Here is a 17,267-nt window from a genome sequence, read left to right as displayed (position 1 = left end):
CATGGGGTGCAGGCTTGGTGCTGGAGCTCCCACTGGAGCAGTCGGCGGGGCCGTGGGGCTTGCGTGAGGAGTCTTGGTCTGCCGAGGAGAACAGGCTCTGTGCCATATTCGGCCCCAGGTGCCTTCCCGGGTCCCTGTGAGCTGCAGGGCCTCTCTCCTTCAGGCCCAGAGCGGCCTGCTGCTGCTCACTTTGCTCTCGTGCCTGTAGGCGTGGGGGCCGCTCCTGCCAGGACGGGCACTGAGGTCTCGCCGTTGCTGTTTCCAGGACGGGGGTGATGAGGGCTCCTCCAGACTCAAAGCCTCCACAGTAACTTTGAGAAGTTGCTGTTTTAAAGAGGTGCTCTGCTGGAGTGGGAAAGCTAACGTTCTAAGATTTCAAGGCAGATGGACAGTGACTTCGCGTTTGATGAGTTCTGTAAATGGAGCGTGGTGAAGATAAACTGAGCCGGACGGGCGCCGCCGCCCCCCTGCCTCCCCTGGCCGCCCGTCCCCAGGGCAGGGGCCTGGTCTCCCGGCAGCTTCGGTCACTCTGGGCCGCCCAGCTCGCTTGGAGTGTACTGTTGCCTCAGGAACCGCACAGGGACGTAGCTTCTGGATACTTTCTTCAGGAAAGGACACAGGCCCTTCAGATGCCTCTGTGCCTTCTGTGGGAAGCTGACAAAGGGTCCTGAGGTGGAAGAAAAACTAAGGAGCTAATGTTTCTAATGGTAGAAAGTCAAAGTCTGACCTTCAGAAGAGAAAATGGGAACCCAGATGATGTTTCATCTCTCCGTCCACTGGAAGGTGGTGAGACTGTGACAGCCAGCGAGCAGTGCCCTCGGGTGGGCTGGGGGACTGTCCAGCTGGGGGATGCTCATCTGAACAGTGTCCTGGCCTTGGAGGGGGTGCTGGCCCCAGAGCCCCACTGGGGGCTGCAGGCCACAACCCCCAGGGGGCGCTGTCTAGTGCTTTGGTCTTGCATTTGGCTTTTACTTTTTTTGATTTCAACAAAGTCGTGTTTCCAAAAGTAAAAGCCATTAAGTAATAAACATGTACAAGAAATTACAAGAAATGAGTTTCATAAGTTGCAAAATAATATCTTACAATTTAGATAAGCTGGTCAAGTATTATTTGAATACACACCATGTTTGATAGGAGAAGGCAATGGCACCCCACTGCAGTACTCTTGCCTGGAAAATCCATGGACGGAGGAGCCTGGTGGGCTGCAGTGCATGGGGCCGCTAAGAGTCAGACATGACTGAGTGACTTCACTTTCACTTTTTACTTTCATGCATTGGAGAAGGAAATGGCAACCCACTCCAGTGTTCTGGCCTGGAGAATCCCAGGGACAGGGAAGCCTGGTGGGCTGCCATCTATGGGGTCACACAGAGTCGGACATGACTGAAGTGACTTAGCAGCAGCAGCAGCAGCATGTTTGATAAAATTGTATTACGTCTCTTCCTCTTTTAATATTTGTATGTACACCTTACATTTAGTTCTGAGGACAAAGTTGTATCTAATTTGTCTTTGTTGGCTCTGTAGCAGCCAAACTACTGTGCTCCTGAATTAGAGGAATGCAAGAAAACAGAGGCTTTACAACAGCTTCTTCAGTTTTCAGCACCTGGGGCAGCTGATGCTAGGAGCCCCTGGACGTTTGCCATGGGTGCCCTCAGAATAAAATAGAAGTCTGACACTCAGGACTGGTCGCCAGAGCTCAGGAGTCAGGTGAGACCCAGACTCACTGCTGAATTGGTCTCTGGGAGCTCAGCTGAGGAAGGTCACTTTATGAGAGGGGCCAGTGAGAGGGTGAGTGTGCAAGTGGAATGTGTTTTAGGGCTGTTTATTTTCCTGACAGTATAGCCCAGAGGATTTTTTGATGCAGTTTCCTCATGTAGAATGACATCTTGAGATAGAGTCTTGGTTCTCTGCTTATTTATAAATGTGGACAAGACTGCCTCCAACGAACTCTTAAAATGTCCTTTGTAGGATTAATGAGCTCAATTTTCCAGAATAAAAAATCTAAGCAGAAATATACACATAATGTTTTTATCCTGCTATCTATTAATCATGGTAACTGACAGATGCTGAAAGCTGACTGTAGCGGCAGTGTTCCCAGTGATTATCCACTTCATCTTGAGTGCCATGGGGAGGACCCATTTGTGTGGGCCCCATCCTGCAGATGGTGCAGAGATTCTCCTGTCTGTCTCTGTGACTTTGTCTTGTGTTGGGACCTCATAAAAGTGAGATTGTGTAATAGTTGTCCTTTTGTGACTGACTTATTTCACTTGGCATAATGACCTCCGAGTTCATCCATTTTGTAATGAGTCAGAATTTCCTTCTTTTTCATGGTGGAATAATATTCCACTATATTCCCTTGTGGCGCAGCTGGTAAATCTGCCTGCAATGTGGGAGACCTGGGTTCAGTCTCTGGGTTGGGAAGATTCCCTGGAGAAGGAAAGGCTACTCACTCCAGTATTCTGGCCTGGAGAATCCCATGGGCTGTATAGTCTATGGGGTCACAAAGCGTCAGATAGAACTGAGTGACTTTCATTTCACTTCATGTGGGTTGGCATTTGGGTTGTTTCTACCTTTACGCTATAGGCAGTAATGCTGCTATGAACATGGGTAGGCAAATACCTATACAAGTCCCTGATTTTAGTTCTTTAGAGGTATATACCTAGGAGTGGAAAATTTAGTCATTTTATTTTTTTTAATTAAGTAATTAGTTTTGACCAGGTAATGGCAGTGGGATCCCAGTTCCTTGACCATGGACTGAACATGCAGCCTCTGCAGGGAAAGTGCTGAGTCCTAACCACTGGACCACCAGGGAAGTCCCCAGGTTAACCATTTTAAAGTGAATAATTCAGTGGCATTTTGTATGTTTAGCGTTGTGCAACCATGACCACTACCTAGTTCCAGAACGTTTTAATCACCCCAAATAGAAACCTGTACCTAGTAAATAACTTCTCCTCATCTCCCTAACCCCTAGACGGTGGCAACCACGAACCCATATTCTATCGCCATGGATGCCTGTTCGAGATATTTCATGTAATTGGAGTTACGCTGGTTGTGGCCTTCAGTTATCTTCAAGTGCTTCTCTTCAAAATAATTAATTTTTGGTCGCCCTGGGTCTTTGTTGCTGTGTGCAGACTTTCTGTAGTTGCGTCCGCGGGAGAGGAAGATGTTCTTCATTGCGGTACATGAGCTTCTTGTTATAGAGCACAGAAAACTCATCATGGCACACTGGCCTAGGTTGCTCTGTGGCATGTGGAATCTTCTTGGACCAGGGATTGAACCTGTGTCCCCTGCACTAGCTGGCAGATTCTTACCTGCTGTGCCAGCAGGGGGCTCCTCAGCACTTCTTATTATGGAAATTTTCCACATGCCAGAGGGTGGCACAGAGCGTTCACCGACCCGCCAACCAGATGTGGTCTCAGTCAGCTGCCGCCAACCATGTTAACAGCCGTGTCTTTGCCAGGGAGGAGGAGCAGTACGTGAACCGGTTCTGGAAGGAGATCCGCGTGGGAGACTTCGTGCGCCTCCGCTGCAATGAGACCATCCCCGCGGACATCTTGCTGCTGTCCTCCAGCGACCCCGACGGGCTGTGCCACATCGAGACAGCCAACCTGGATGGGGAGACCAACCTGAAGCAGCGCCAGGTGGTCCGAGGCTTCTCTGAGCTCGTAAGTGACCTGGCGCCTCCCGGGAACCGCATGCCGCCAAGTCTCCCGCCTGGGCCTCCATGCCTCTGAGCGCATTCGTTTCCTGGGAGAGCAGGTCCGCGCCTGGGGTGGGGCGAGGGTCTGAGCGTTTGTTTCCTGGGAGAGCAGGTCCGCGCCTGGGGCGGGGGCCGAGGGTCTGGGCGTTCACCTCCGGTGAGAGCAGGTCCGCGCCTGGGGTGGGGCTGAGGGTCTGGGCATTGGCTTCCAGTGAGAGCAGGTCTGCGCCTGGGGTGGGGCTGAGGGTCTGGGCGTTCACTTCCGGTGAGAGCAGGTCTGCGCCTGGGGCGGGGCCGAGGGTCTGGGCATTCACTTCCGGTGAGAGCAGGTCTGTGCCTGGGGCGGGGCCGAGGGTCTGGGCGTTCCCTTCCGGTGAGGGTAGGTCCGCGCCTGGGGTGGGGCTGAGGGTACCGCCACCCGCCGGAGCCGCGACTGCCGGGGGTTGGGGAGCAGGCTGGCTCTGTGAATCTGGGTCCACTGTCCATGTCTCAGACTTGGAATGGCCTTCACCACTGGGAACACTTGGGCCTGGCCAACTGTTGGTGCTTATCTGCCTGTTGCTCTTGTTCTGACACAGCAGAAGTAGCGACCTGGCCGCAGCACGTGGCTTAAGATTCCTCTCCTCAGGGTTGTGTCTGAGGTCACCCGCATCCACCCGGGTCCATCTGCGTCACCGTCTCTGACTGGATCCTGTCTGGGAGGAGCGTCAGTCCAGCTCAGAAATGCTAGGCCTGTGAGGACTGAGAGGTAGAACTGGGGGCCGGGCCCAGCCTCGGTACCCAAGCAGTAGCCCGTGGCTGAAAGCTCAGAGCCCCCAGGAGGCTCCCTCCTCTGTCGCCCCGCAGGCCTGTGCAGAGGAGACAGGGCCCGAACCCAGGGGCCGTCAGGGAGCGTGATCAGGATCATGGCGGCCCTTGTTCTGACACGCGCTGCCTGTCTCTGCCTGTGGCCTTGCCATCAAGGAAGGAAAGTTTAAGAAGCGCCTGAGAGGATGTGCTCCTGCGTTTCAGGAAGGGCGCCACTGTGGGGCGTGGGGGCTCTCTTCCTCTGTCGTTGTCCTGTTTTCGTGAGCTCCTACAGGAGAGCCAGGCCTTAGACTCAGCACCGAGGGGTTCTGGAGCAGTCGGCTTGTCTTATAGCCTGGGGTGTCCCTGGGGCAGTGTTGGCATCTGAAGCGCAGTGTTCATCGTGCAGGGTGGCTGCAGGGCATCCCTGGCTTCCTCTGTGAGTGTCCGTGCTGTTTGCCCTTGGTTGCTGTGCCCACCTTGACACACTTGCAAAGGGCCAGATGGCCTCCCACACCTTGGGGCCCCCGCCAGCCCTGGTGGCAGGGCTTTCTGAACCTGACACTTGCGCACCTCCTGCGGACCCTGACTTCCTCACCGTGTCAGGACTGTTGTGCTCTTGCTTCCATCCACCACCCTGATTTCCTCGTTTCAGGTTCTTTCTGTGCTAAGAATGGTTTTGTGAGTTGCTTCAAATCTTTCTTGCAATGAGGCAAAGCGTACATAAACATTAAAAATGGTATTTTTAAAAACAGGATTGTCTTCTCCCAAATCAGAAGAGTTGATGGCAGGGCTTGCTGGGGACCCTCGGGGCCTAGCACTGGCCTGTTCAGTGTGCTTTAGCTTCCGCATTGATCGTGCTCCAGGGTTTGGTAGTAAGTGCGCAAGGCGACTTTGTCCCTGCCCCACATTCCCCCAGGCCCCGTGTGCCTCTGCTCTGAGGCCACCTGACTCCCGGGCCTAACCCAGGTCCCCAAAGCCCGCAGTTCCTGAGCCCACTCCAGGCTCCAGCCCAGCGTGGGAACCACCCCTGAGGTCAGCAAGGATGGGCTTGGATTGGAGGGAGGCAGTGACGACACAGCCTCCAGCTCCATCCTGGAGAAGCGGCCAGCGTGTGCAGAAGGTGTGTGTAACATAAACAGATGCACCTGAGCGTCTAATGGATGAAAGCTCAGACACTGGGATGATCTGGTGAAACTGCGGAACTGGAGAGCAGAATGGATCTGTTTGGATGGCGAGAGGGACAGAGCCAGGTAGGTGCATCTCCTTGGTCAGCTCTCGCGAGTGACTTTCTTGTTTCCCATCATCTGGTTTGTTCAGCTGCTAAACTCAGTGATGTCTAAAAGCCTCCTCAACCCACTTTTTTCCCAAATGAAAGCTGGAACACCTTACTGCTCACTGGTGGTTTGTACAAATGTGTAATTTGTAAGATGGATTGGATGTTGAAATTCCAGGATGGCCACAGACAGATGCATCCTTGACCTACCTATGTATGGCCTGTGTGTGCCTGCGGAAGCCAGCAGACCTGAGCCATACCTGATCAAAATGGCCAGAATTAGGAACCTAAACCATTTTGATTTATTTTAAAAAAAATTCTTTATTAGCACCCTGATTCTTCAATATGCACACTCTAGTCCCTGTTATTAGTATATTTTTTCCCCTTTCTGTTCTTTTCTCCCCTTCTTTCCCTAATGTCCAGAGGCATTTTCCTGGTACCTGAATTTTTTTTTATACCGTATTATTCTGAAATATATGAACTTCCCCATGGAAGCCTGACAATTGGAAAACCAAGGTTCAGCTGTAACACTGCAATGTCAGGAACATTTCAGTCCCGTATATTGAGGTGAGGTTTTCACAGATGGAGTCAGCTGGCGTCTCAGGCAGGTGAAAAGCATATTCCTGTCCAATACACAGTAATACTGTCCCAGGTTGATGACAGCTCTGTTAGAAGTGGAGGCCCCTAGGGGAGCTTAAATTAGAGCTATTTGAAAAACTTAGGTGAAGAATAAGAGAGGGCCTTGACAATCATGCAGGGTCTGGGTGCATCCACCAGGGTCTAGTGAGGAGGCAGAAACCACACCTGATTTAGGGCAAGTTTGATGTAAAGACAAAATTCCCCATGCATGTTGTGCAGTAAGAAGTGAAGCGACTCCCCAGAATGTAGAGGGGCTGACAGAACAGCCGGCAGTCCCGGGGCTGAGATAGCGTCCAGGGAGGAGGCCCTGAAGCTGAGCCTCGCTCTCATGGCCAAGTTCGTGGCTGTCCCTTGTAGGGTGCTAGGAAGGCTACTGAGGCTGTCCCGGGGTCAGCCCTCACGGGGGTAGGGAAGCCTTCCGCTGAGAGGTGCTGGGCATGGTAACTTTGGGATGCCAGGGCAGGTGCCATCCTCTGAAAGGTGCTGGGCATGATAACTTCAAGATGCTGAGGCAGGTGCCATCACTGAGAGGTGCTGGGCATGGTAACTTTGGGATGCTGGGGCAGGTGCCATCGCTGAGAGGTGCTGGGCATGGTAACTTTGGGATGCTGGGGCAGGTGCCATCGCTGAGAGGTGCTGGGCATGATGCCTTTGAGATGCCGGGCAGGTGCCATCGCTGAGAGGTGCTGGGCATGATGCCTTTGAGATGCTGGGGCAGGTACCATCACTGAGAGGTGCTGGGCATGATGCCTTTGAGATGCCAGGGCAGGTGCCATCACTGAGAGGTGCTGGGCATGAAGCTTTTGGGATGCCGGGCAGGTGCCATCGCTGAGAGATGCTGGGCATGATGCCTTTGAGATGCCGGGGCAGGTGCCATCACTGAGAGGTGCTGGGCACAATGACTTCACGATGCCGGGGCAGGTGCTGCTGGAGTTGGGTGCTGAGGATGCCCCCCTCTGTGTGTGACTCCCGCTGCTGCTGTGAACGACCACCAGAGGTGACTCTCTGGACAGCAGTCCTGGGGGTCCCAGGCCTGTGCATGAGAGGGGCTCAGGTTGGGGTACAGGGGGCAGCAGAGCAGGCTCCGGCCCCGGTCCCCCCGGCTGAGAGTCCCGGAGGACAAATGCAGTGAGTGGATGGCCAGCACCGCCCCAATCCTGACGATGAGAGAGTGGCTCCTCTTCCTACCCTTTCCAGTTTCTGAAGTCGTTTATGAAGAGCTTATTTGCCAGGAAAGATGCCGAGAAAGAGAGTGGTCCACATGCTGCAGGGTCTGGGCATTTAAGGCGGTGGGCCCAGCCCCAAGAGGACCCAGGCCTGCTCGCCAACAGATGCTTGACACTGAGCAGTGAGGAGACACCCTTGAGGGGACGGGCTGGGAAAGAGCCTTCCAGAAGGCCAGGAAGGCATTCAGAAAGAGGCCGTGAACCACATTCTGAAGGTGAGGATGGGAGGGAGGGTCTGGGAGCCAGGGAGTGCTTGAGGCAGTGACACAGGTCAGATGATGTCTCAGAGGTGGACACAGCATTGTATTTACTGAAGAGTGTTCACCAAATCATACAGAATTCAGAGGCTGGAAGCCCAGCATGATGACAGTGAGGTGGGGTGCACGTGTGGCCTGCCCAAATCCCCGGGTCACAGGACAGGGCACCCAGACACCTCCAGCCACCAAGCCGTCTCGGCTCTGGAGAAGGAAGCATAGGTATTGGCAATTCAAGCCGAACGTTTGGTTTAATGTTGGCGTCATGGAAGTTGCCTTGTGGTTAGGACTCTGTGGTTTCACTGCAGACAGCCCGGTGGGTCAGTCCCTGGTTGGGGAACTAAGATCCTGCAAACCAAAAATGAAAAAAAAAGAAGTTTGGGTCAAACTGTCAAATTGGCGTTATCCACGAAATAAAAGGGACTCCAAGGCTGACCAGGAGAAGGCAATGGCACCCCACTCCGGTACTCTTGCCTGGGAAATCCCATGGACGGAGGAGCCTGGTAGGCTCCCGTCCATGGGATCGCTAAGAGTCGGACATGACTGAGGGACTTCCCTTTCACTTTTCACTTTCATGCATTGGAGAAGGAAATGGCAACCCACTCCAGTGTTCTTGCCTGGAGAATCCCGGGGATGGGGGAGCCTGGTGGGCTGCCGTCTATGGGGTCGCACAGAGTCGGACACTACTGAAGCGACTTAGCAGCAGCAGCAGCAGCAGCAAGGCTGACCGTGAGCTGTCCCAGCAACTCACATTTGTTCCAGCTTCCTGGGAGTCAGACCTTATCGTGCCTCTCCCGTTCATAGTAGTGCAAACATTTCCAAATCATATTTTTAAATATAAATTGTCAGGTAATGATGTTGTACACTTTTATAGACAAGAAACAGAACGGGAAATCAGGAGGTTCTACCAAGGCCCGCTCCTCCTCCGCCACTTGACTGGGGAGAGCCTGGCGCCCCTGGGTCTGGCCGCATGGGCTGCTCCAGGCCTGTCTGTTCCGGGCGTCTGTCCCTCCATCCCACACGTTCATTCAGGTCTTGCAGTCCTGCCCGTTCAACTGCATCTGCACAGTCACTTCTGCAAAATGAGGAATTCCTTAGGCTGATGATTTCACAGTGATCATTTTTTTTAACAGATTCACTTTTGTGATGTTTCATTCTTATAGCAAACATTTCCTGAGCACCTACTATATGTTTAATGCCATTCTAGGCACCCATCAAAATAGGCAAACCTTTTTTCCCTCGTGGTGAATAAGGAAATCGCGCAGAGGTGGACGAGAGCTACTACCAGGGATAAAGCAGCAGTCAGGGCCCTGCGTGCCCAGTGGTGGAGTTTGGCAGAGGGTGGGGCCCCGAGGCACAGAAGGCATCTGGGAGTCAGGGAGGGGCTGTCCAGGAGGAGACTTCGTGTGGGCTAGTTTCCTGGGAAAAAAACGTTCCTCTGGTTTGTCTCTTGGATGGATTGTTGCCCACACCCACGGGGCCATCTGCTTCCTGCAGCGTGGAGCACTGATTGCGAGAGCTGTAGGAAGAGCTGAACCCACGAGCCTGCCCAAGTTCGCTCTGCCCAGGCGTGTGTGGGTGTGTGCATATGTGTGTGCATGTGTGCCTGGCACGTGCTCCTGATGACATCAGTGTGGAATTTCCTAGGCTGGGAAAAGTCTGAGAAGCACTACCTTAAAAAGTAGTGCTTTTTAAGTATACATATATTTAAATATATATGTATCCATCCTCCCCGTAATGTCCAGACTGGCAGGATCCTAATCCTAAATCAGTGGCTTTCCTTCCACTTATGCACATAGATTCGTCTAAAATCCCACCAGCACTGGGTGCCGGACTCTCTCAGGCAGTGACAAAGCTGAGTTTCCTTTAGGAGGGAGAGGCAGTCCTCCCCCAAGCTACTTGATAAAATTCAAGGAGCTGAGAAGGATAACCAAAATTCCAAATATGAGGAAACAAAATTAATATTTTTTGTTTCTACCTACACATGCTCCCCAAATTATCTCTGTGGTAGGAAAACTAGGGGTGAAAGGTGGTTTGTGATATAGTTCTTGCAACAAAGTTTCTTTTTCCTTAAGCTTTTCCAATAGTCTTCAAAGTAGCTACATTCTCTGCTGTGAGACTGCAGAAGGAAACCATCTGTCATCAAACTGGAAAACAAAGACAGCTGGCTGGCTGTGTTAATTGGATCAGTTGATATCAAGCCTTAACAAAAAGATTCATGGTTTTCTTTTACCATGAAGTGTAGTCATTAAGCTCAGAATTTATTCTATGGGACATTTTTTAAAAATGGTTGTCTATAAGTTGAGCTTTATTTTTATTTTTTGAAAGCTTTTTATTTTGTATTAGGCTGTAGCTGATTAAGTATTGGGATAGTTTCAGGTGAACTGTGAAGGGAGCTCAGCCATATATATACAAGTATCCATTCTCCCCCAAACTCCCCTCCCATCCAGGCTGCCACGTAACATTGAGCGGATTCCATGTACTAGATCCTTGTCAGTTATCCTTTGTAAGTATAGCAGTGTGTCCGTGTCCATCCCAAACTCCCTAACTGTCCCTCTGCCCATCCTTTATGCTGGCAACTGTAAGTTCTTCTAAGTCTGTGAGTCCCTTTCTGTTTTGTAAGTAAGTGATTTGTGTCATTTCTTTTTAGATTCCACACATAAAAAGGATGTTGTATGATATTTGTCCTTCTCTATCTGACTTCACTCAGTATGCCAATCTCTAGGTCCATCCATGTTGTTGCGAATGGTATTTTCATTCTTTTTAATGGCTGAGCAATATTCCATTATATATATGTACTGTGGGACATTTTTATTCTCAAATTTAACACACACATACTTTTGTTAAAGGGCATTAAATAGGTAAGAGGAAAGACTTCGAGAAAGAAAATTATTTTGAGAAGAACTATATTTGGACTCAAATTTTAATTCTAGCAAGTATGGATATTCAAAGCAATTCAGTTAGGTAGGTACTATAATTATCTGAGACATGCCATGTTTTACAGTATCAACTGTATTTGATTAATGGGGAATGTCAATTTGATTGTCTAATAAGATGCTTTGGTTTCTAAGCCGGGTGGCCTTGCCATGGATTTTTTAACTTGAACCTGTGGTCTAACAAAGCAGACTTTACAGAGAGTGAAGCACTGTAATCTTAATGAAAACAGCTGAATGCCAGGAAATTAATAATATTATGCTTATGTGGAAGATTAATCATAAAAGATCTTATTACAGTATATAAAAACTTCAACCTTGTGTTCATTTAAATTTGTGTGTTTTGTATGGTTGGAAGTAGTTATTTCTTATTCTGGGAAAATGATAACTAAAGCTATAAGGTTTTCGTTCTATTTATGGTGGTGTATGGTGTGAAGTGTTTTTTGTGTGTTTTCATTGAAAAAATAATTTAATCTTTTTTCAGTTTTTCTAAATGTAGTTGAATTACATCAGTGATTGAAAAAAGTTTGAGGCTGTGTATGTATGTTTCTGGAGCAGAATTTCTTTACCAACAGGAGCTGGCAATGTGAGATCTTCCCAGTTGTCATAAGTTCCTCCTCATAAGTGAATATGGATGTGTATGTAGGTATGTGTGTATGTGTGTAGGCATGTATATGTGTCTGAGAGTGTGTGTGTGCAAAGTGTGTGTCCCAAAGAATAAAGCAAGATGATCTGAGCATGTCCAAGTTACCACTTTTAGCTATCTTCGAGGAGAGGATAAAAAGATTCTTTTCTGGGCTGAAATGTAGTGTTCCAGCAGCATGTTGACCTACAGGAGCGCACTCTTGAGGGGCCTGGGATTTTCAGTCTGATTGTTGATAATCTCTGTTCCCTGAATGTATTAGGCAGTAGTGCCCAGGCAGCCCCATCTCTGCACAGTGCTTGGTGAGGCAGTTCATTTCTTGATGGGGTGTCATGCCTGCGGTCTCTCCCTTTCCCCTGTTTTCTGAGAAGAGCTACCGACAAGAGGAAGGTCGCTGCTCCCACAACATGAAACCAGTTGCCGCAGCGTTTGAATTTTTTGTGTCAGCCTCCTTTCGTCTCTGAATGTTTAAGAGTCTAGTTCCTCATTTCAAATAAAAGCAAAAGTAAACAAATGGGACCTAATTAAACTTGAAAGCTTTTGCACAAAGAAGGAAACTATAAGCAAGGTGAAAAGAGAGTCTTCAGAATGGGAGAAAATAACAGTAAACGAAGCAACTGACAAAGAATTAATCTCAAAAATATACAAGCAGCTCATGCAGCTCAATTCCAGAAAAAAAATGACCCAATCAAAAAATGGGCCAAGGAACTAAACAGACATTTCTCCAAAGAAGACATACAGATGGCTGACAAACACATGCAAAGATGCTCAACATCGCTCATTATCAGAGAAATGCAAATCAAAACCACAGTGAGGTACCATCTGACGCCGGTCAGAATGGCTGCTTTCAAAAAGTCTACAAACAATAAATGGTGGAGAGGGTGTGGAGAAAAGGGAACCTTCTTACATTGTTGGTGGGAATGCAAACTAGTACAGCCACTATGGAGAACAGTGTGGAGATTCCTTAAAAAACTGGAAATAGAACTTCCATATAACCCAGCAATCCCATGGCTGGGCATACACACTGAGGAAGCCAGAATTGAAAGAGACACGTGTACCCCAATGTTCATCGCAGCAGTGTTTACAATAGCCAGGACATGGAAGCAACCTAGATGTCCATCAGCAGATGAATGGATAAGAAAGCTGTGGTCCATATACACAATGGAATACTACTCAGCTATTAAAAAGAACACATTTGTGTTCTCGTGAGGTGGATGAAACTGGAGCCTGTTATACAAAGTGAAGTAAGAAAGAAAAACATTAATACATATTCATTAATGCATATAGTCAAGGGTATGGTTTTTCCAGCAGTCATGTATGGATGTGAGAGTTGGACTGTGAAGAATGCAGAGCGCTGAAGAATTGATGCTTTTGAACTGTGGTGTTGGAGAAGACTCTTGAGAGTCCCTTGGACTGCAAGGAGATCCAACCAGTCCATTCTGAAGGAGATCAGCCCTGGGATTTCTTTGGAAGGAATGATGCTGAAGCTGAAACTCCAGTACTTTGGCCACCTCATGCGAAGAGTTGGCTCATTGGAAAAGACTCGGATTCTGGGAGGGATTGGGGGCAGGAAGAGAAGGGGACGACAGAGGATAAGATGGCTGGATGGCATCACTGACTCAATGGACATGAGTCTGAGTGAACTCCGGGAGTTGGTGGTGGACAGGGAGGCCTGGTGTGCTGCGATTCATGGGGTCGCAAAGAGTCAGACACAACTGAGCGACTGAACTGAATGGATATATATGGAATTTAGAAAGATGGTAATGATGACCCTATATGCAAGACAGCAAAAGAGACTCATATATAAAGAACAGACTTTTGGACTTTGTGAGAGAAGGCGAGGGTGGGATGATTTGAGAGAATAGCATTGAAACATGCATATTACCATATGTGAAATAGATTTCCAGTCCAGGTTTGATGCGCTCAAAGCTGGTTCCCTGGGATGACCCTGAGGGATGCCACGGCGAGGGAGGTGGGAGGGGGGTTCAGGATGGGGGACACATGTACACCCACTGGCTGATTCATGTCAGTGTATGGCAGAACTACCACAATATTGTAAAGTAATTAATCTCCAATTAAAATAAATAAATTAATTTTTTTTTAAGGCAAGGAAAGCAATAGGGAAATACTGCAATAATCTAGTCAAGAAATGGTAATGGCCTAAAATTAGAACAATAATTTTGGAAATGAACAAGATGAGTTAAACTTAGGAAATACTTAATGAGCAAGATCAATAAGAATTTGTGATTAAGTGTGGTTTATAAAAAAAAGTCTAGTTCCTCACTTCAGCAACAATTATCGGGGAAAGTTATATAAAGCCTTTCGTCTGTGTGGGCTCCTCCGTGGAAGGCAGCGCTAGGTTCCTGCGCTGGTGAGACTGCTTCTGAGTGTCTGGCCCCCATGCATGTGAACAGAGCAGGGGTCCACATCCCCCTCCGCGTGGTCATTGTGGTGTCCTGTGAACCAGGCCCACCGGGGTTCTTGGCCTTCCCCAGTCAAGAGAAAAAGAGGCCGGATACCAGGCCAGTCTTCATTGGAGCCCCTGCTGCAGCAGTGAGGGCGAGAACAAGCAACAGGCCCCTCTGCTCCCCCGAGGGGTGCAGGGCAAGCTGGGCCCTGTACGTTACTTCCTGTGTGGGGGTGGGGGATGTGTCCAGGGTTCCGGCTGGAGCGGTAGCACAGGTGGTTTGCCAGCCCCTCGGTGGTGCTGTGTGCAGGGGCAGGCACAGTACCCTGCTTTTGTCCCAACCTCGTGTGTTGCTGTTGGCTGTTTAGACGTGGCAGTTGATTGGTGGTGGTTTTGTTTTTTTTGGTCTTTTTGCATCTTGTCCATAATCTGTCCCAACTGTGCGTGCACACAGTTATTTTTGTAACTTACAGGTCTTTGCTATTTTGTAGATTGAGGAAACATTTGTTCAGGTGCAGGCACTGCAGCAAAGGGTCCCAGGCCCCAGCCTGTCTGTCTTGCAGGGGGTCTGTCTGTAAGGGGAGGGGAGCTGTGCTACACTGTTACCCACTTGGGTGTGGATGAAACCATGCTCTTGACATCTAAACTGGGTTTAAACCGTATTGAGATACACTGGGGCTTTCCCAGCAGTGCCGATGAGTAACCTGTGCTGCAGAAGGCACTGGGATCCTACCTAGCGGGACTGATGGATGTCGTCACCCAGCTGAGGTCAGGCTGAAGCTTGTTGGTTTCCAGTAGAGCCGCTTGCTAGGTAGCAACTGTGACTGGATGCCTTCCGCTCTCTGCCGCCTCTAAAAACGTCATTGCTAGCGACCAGGAATCCTCCTCTTCCAGGGAGTGGACTCTGAGCTACATCTGTGTGGGTTTTTGTAAGTTTAGTCCTGGGCCTAAGCTTCAAAATCATTCCTTGTTGTATGCACACACACACCTAATGCTAATGCAAACAGATATCCTTGTGTGAGTCTTGTGTCTTTGAGAAAAAAGGAAAAAATTTACTCTCACGTACTTCTGACGAGTGACCTTTCAGTAGCTCCTCCTGCTGGTGATTAGACGTGGGCCCTTTTGGGTGGTGAAGAAGGCCAGCTTCAAAGGCCTACAGATAGAGGTTTGTTTTGGAAGGAACTTCAAATGGCTGCTTCAGTCATCTGTCCTTGGTCGAGCGTTCTGGAACCTTGACCATCAGGCGGGAAGTCTTGTGAGGACGGACTTTGTGAGGCTGCAAGGGTGAGACTGAGGGGCATCCACCCTCAGCACTGGAGACTTCCTGGAGGGTCCTGAGTAGAGTGTGGCGCCCTGAGTAGATATGCTGTGGGCAGGCTCTGCAGCCCGAGGTGCGCAGGGAAGTTGTGCCCACAGGGCGGGGCCCCGGAGCTTGGGTAGGACTTCTGTCTCAAGCACCAGAGAGACCGGAGCCTCGGGGGGCTTGGATTCATGGAGGGGTGCCATCCCGCACATCATGCCCCCCGGGAAGCTGGGAGTCCTTGACGGCTGCCTGGCCACCTGTGGACAGGAGATGCTGGCCCCGCAGACACCGGGACCGGGTTGGGGGGCCCCTGTCAGTGGTCAGAGAGCTGTGACATTTTTCGTGAGGAGCCCGCCCACACGCCCAGCCCTGCGTGGTGGTCCCAGCGGGCAGCGTGTGCTAGGCCTCTCTGTCACTGCTGCTCCTGATTTTCTCGAGGGAAGCGCAGGGACCCCTGAGTCACCCAGATCCCCTGTGGCACACAGCGCAGCCCAGCCTCTTGGCTTAGTGCGGGCAGAGGGCAGGCGGGGTGCAGGGCCGCCCCCAGGGAGCCTGGGCCAGTGCTGTGGAAGGTTCCGGATGAGGAGGCCTGGGCTGTACTGTGTGCTGCCTCTGGGTTGGGGTTGGGGGGCAGCGTGGCCATGCTCAGGTTGGGCAAGGTGAGTCGGGTCCCACGGTGGCAGCGCCATACAAGACCCAGCTGGGCTTCCTGCCTAGTCTGGAGCATGTTCTTCTGACTCCACTCCTGTGGCTTGAGAGGCAAAAAAGATGTTTGCTTTTATTCTAAGCAGAGGCAGCCGTTCCACTGATTGCAGCTTCAGAGAAAAGGTCCGCGCTGAGCTGCTGTGTTAGGAGCGGGTGGCCTGGATATCCCTCCTCGTACCTGCCCACGGCCCCGAGGAGCGCTCTGCAACCCCCCCTTCCCCCCCAAGTCGTGGCCCCTCTGCACTGTACCCAGTCCCAGGCTGGCCACCCCCAGCCATCTCCACCCACGCACGGGGTACCCACTGGGCTGACCCTGCTGAGGGCAGAGAGCCACCCCGGTCTGAAGCTTCTGCAGCGCTAAGGCCCGACTCCCGCTGGGATGCAGCCCCTCACGAGTTGTCACCTCTGTGGGGACACCCAGGGCCCTTCTGTGCACGCGCTTGGGCTGTCCCGTGGGGTCTGTCCCAAATAACGTGCCTCTGAAAGAGAGCACCTCCCCTCCCCTTGCCTGCTTTCAGAACTGGGAACTCTGCTGGTGACATGCCTGGGGCAGTGGTCTCTCCAGCTCACTTTGCCAGCGCTGAACCACTTTCTACTCTGGTTGACCCAGACCCACCCTGGGGGTGCATGGAACCCCAGCACTCTGCCTGCCTGGGGTGGGGGAAGGCTCTGGGCTATCCATGCTCCCCGAGGTTCCCAGGGCCCTGAGATAAGAACACTGCCTTCCTCTCTCGCAGAGGAGGTGGTGGGTCCGGAGAACTGGTTGGCCCCATCCTGGCTCACGGCCGCCCCTGCAGCCCCCTCCTGTGTCTCTGCAGCTCCAGATCCTGCGCTCAGCCTGTGGGGGCTGGACCCACACTCCCCAGATGGCGCCTGGCAGGCCCTGCTCGCGCCTTCCTGGTGCTGCAGAGGGTCCGGCACATCTCTCCCCTGAGGTCGGCCCTGGGTGCACTGGTGGCTGCAGTGCCAGAGCGGGAGTCACAGCCAAGTGACCTTGCAGCCTTCACCCTGGTGCCCGGCTCGAAAGCCCATGGCAACCAGGCATTTTAGGGCATCGCGGTGAAGTTAAGGGACAGCTCCCCAGGCCAGAACTTCATGAAGGAAACTGATCACTGTCCAAATACCCGACGAGAGTGTGCTCTGTGGTGGAGCAGCCGGGCTAAGGAAACTGCTGATACCAAGAAGCTAGGGGCAGAACGCGCGGCGTGTTTGTATGTGTCTCTCTGTACGAATGCACAGGTACAGGAGACAGAAGTGTGCACACACTTGTATCTGGGGGCTCCATTCAAGGTTTGATTGGTGGGAGTTCTGCTGCTTTGATGTGTTGGCAAAAACCTCGCCAGGTTTTTGGGGGGTCTTTGAGATGTGCCCCTCACCAGGCCGTGGCCCTCGTCCCTC

General features: G+C 51.1%; 1 protein-coding gene across 4 annotated transcripts in view; it reads left to right on the top strand.

Moving 5' to 3' along the window:
* Positions 1–17,267, top strand: part of ATP10A (ATPase phospholipid transporting 10A (putative)) — a 180,870-nt gene that overhangs the window by 71,513 nt on the left and 92,090 nt on the right. For 3 of the 4 annotated variants that reach the window (XM_042235015.2, XM_027956993.3, XM_015101852.4), the window contains exon 2: positions 3,458–3,662. In XM_042235015.2, coding sequence (XP_042090949.1) covers positions 3,458–3,662 — 205 coding nt within the window. Of the gene's footprint in view, positions 1–3,457; positions 3,663–3,979; positions 5,737–17,267 lie in introns of those variants that run through there. The other variant, XM_042235016.2, reaches the window with a different exon arrangement.

This window comes from Ovis aries, chromosome 18 (assembly GCF_016772045.2).
Source record: "Ovis aries strain OAR_USU_Benz2616 breed Rambouillet chromosome 18, ARS-UI_Ramb_v3.0, whole genome shotgun sequence".
In the NCBI taxonomy this organism is placed as follows: domain Eukaryota; kingdom Metazoa; phylum Chordata; class Mammalia; order Artiodactyla; family Bovidae; genus Ovis; species Ovis aries.
This window is presented reverse-complemented; position numbering and strand designations above follow the sequence as displayed.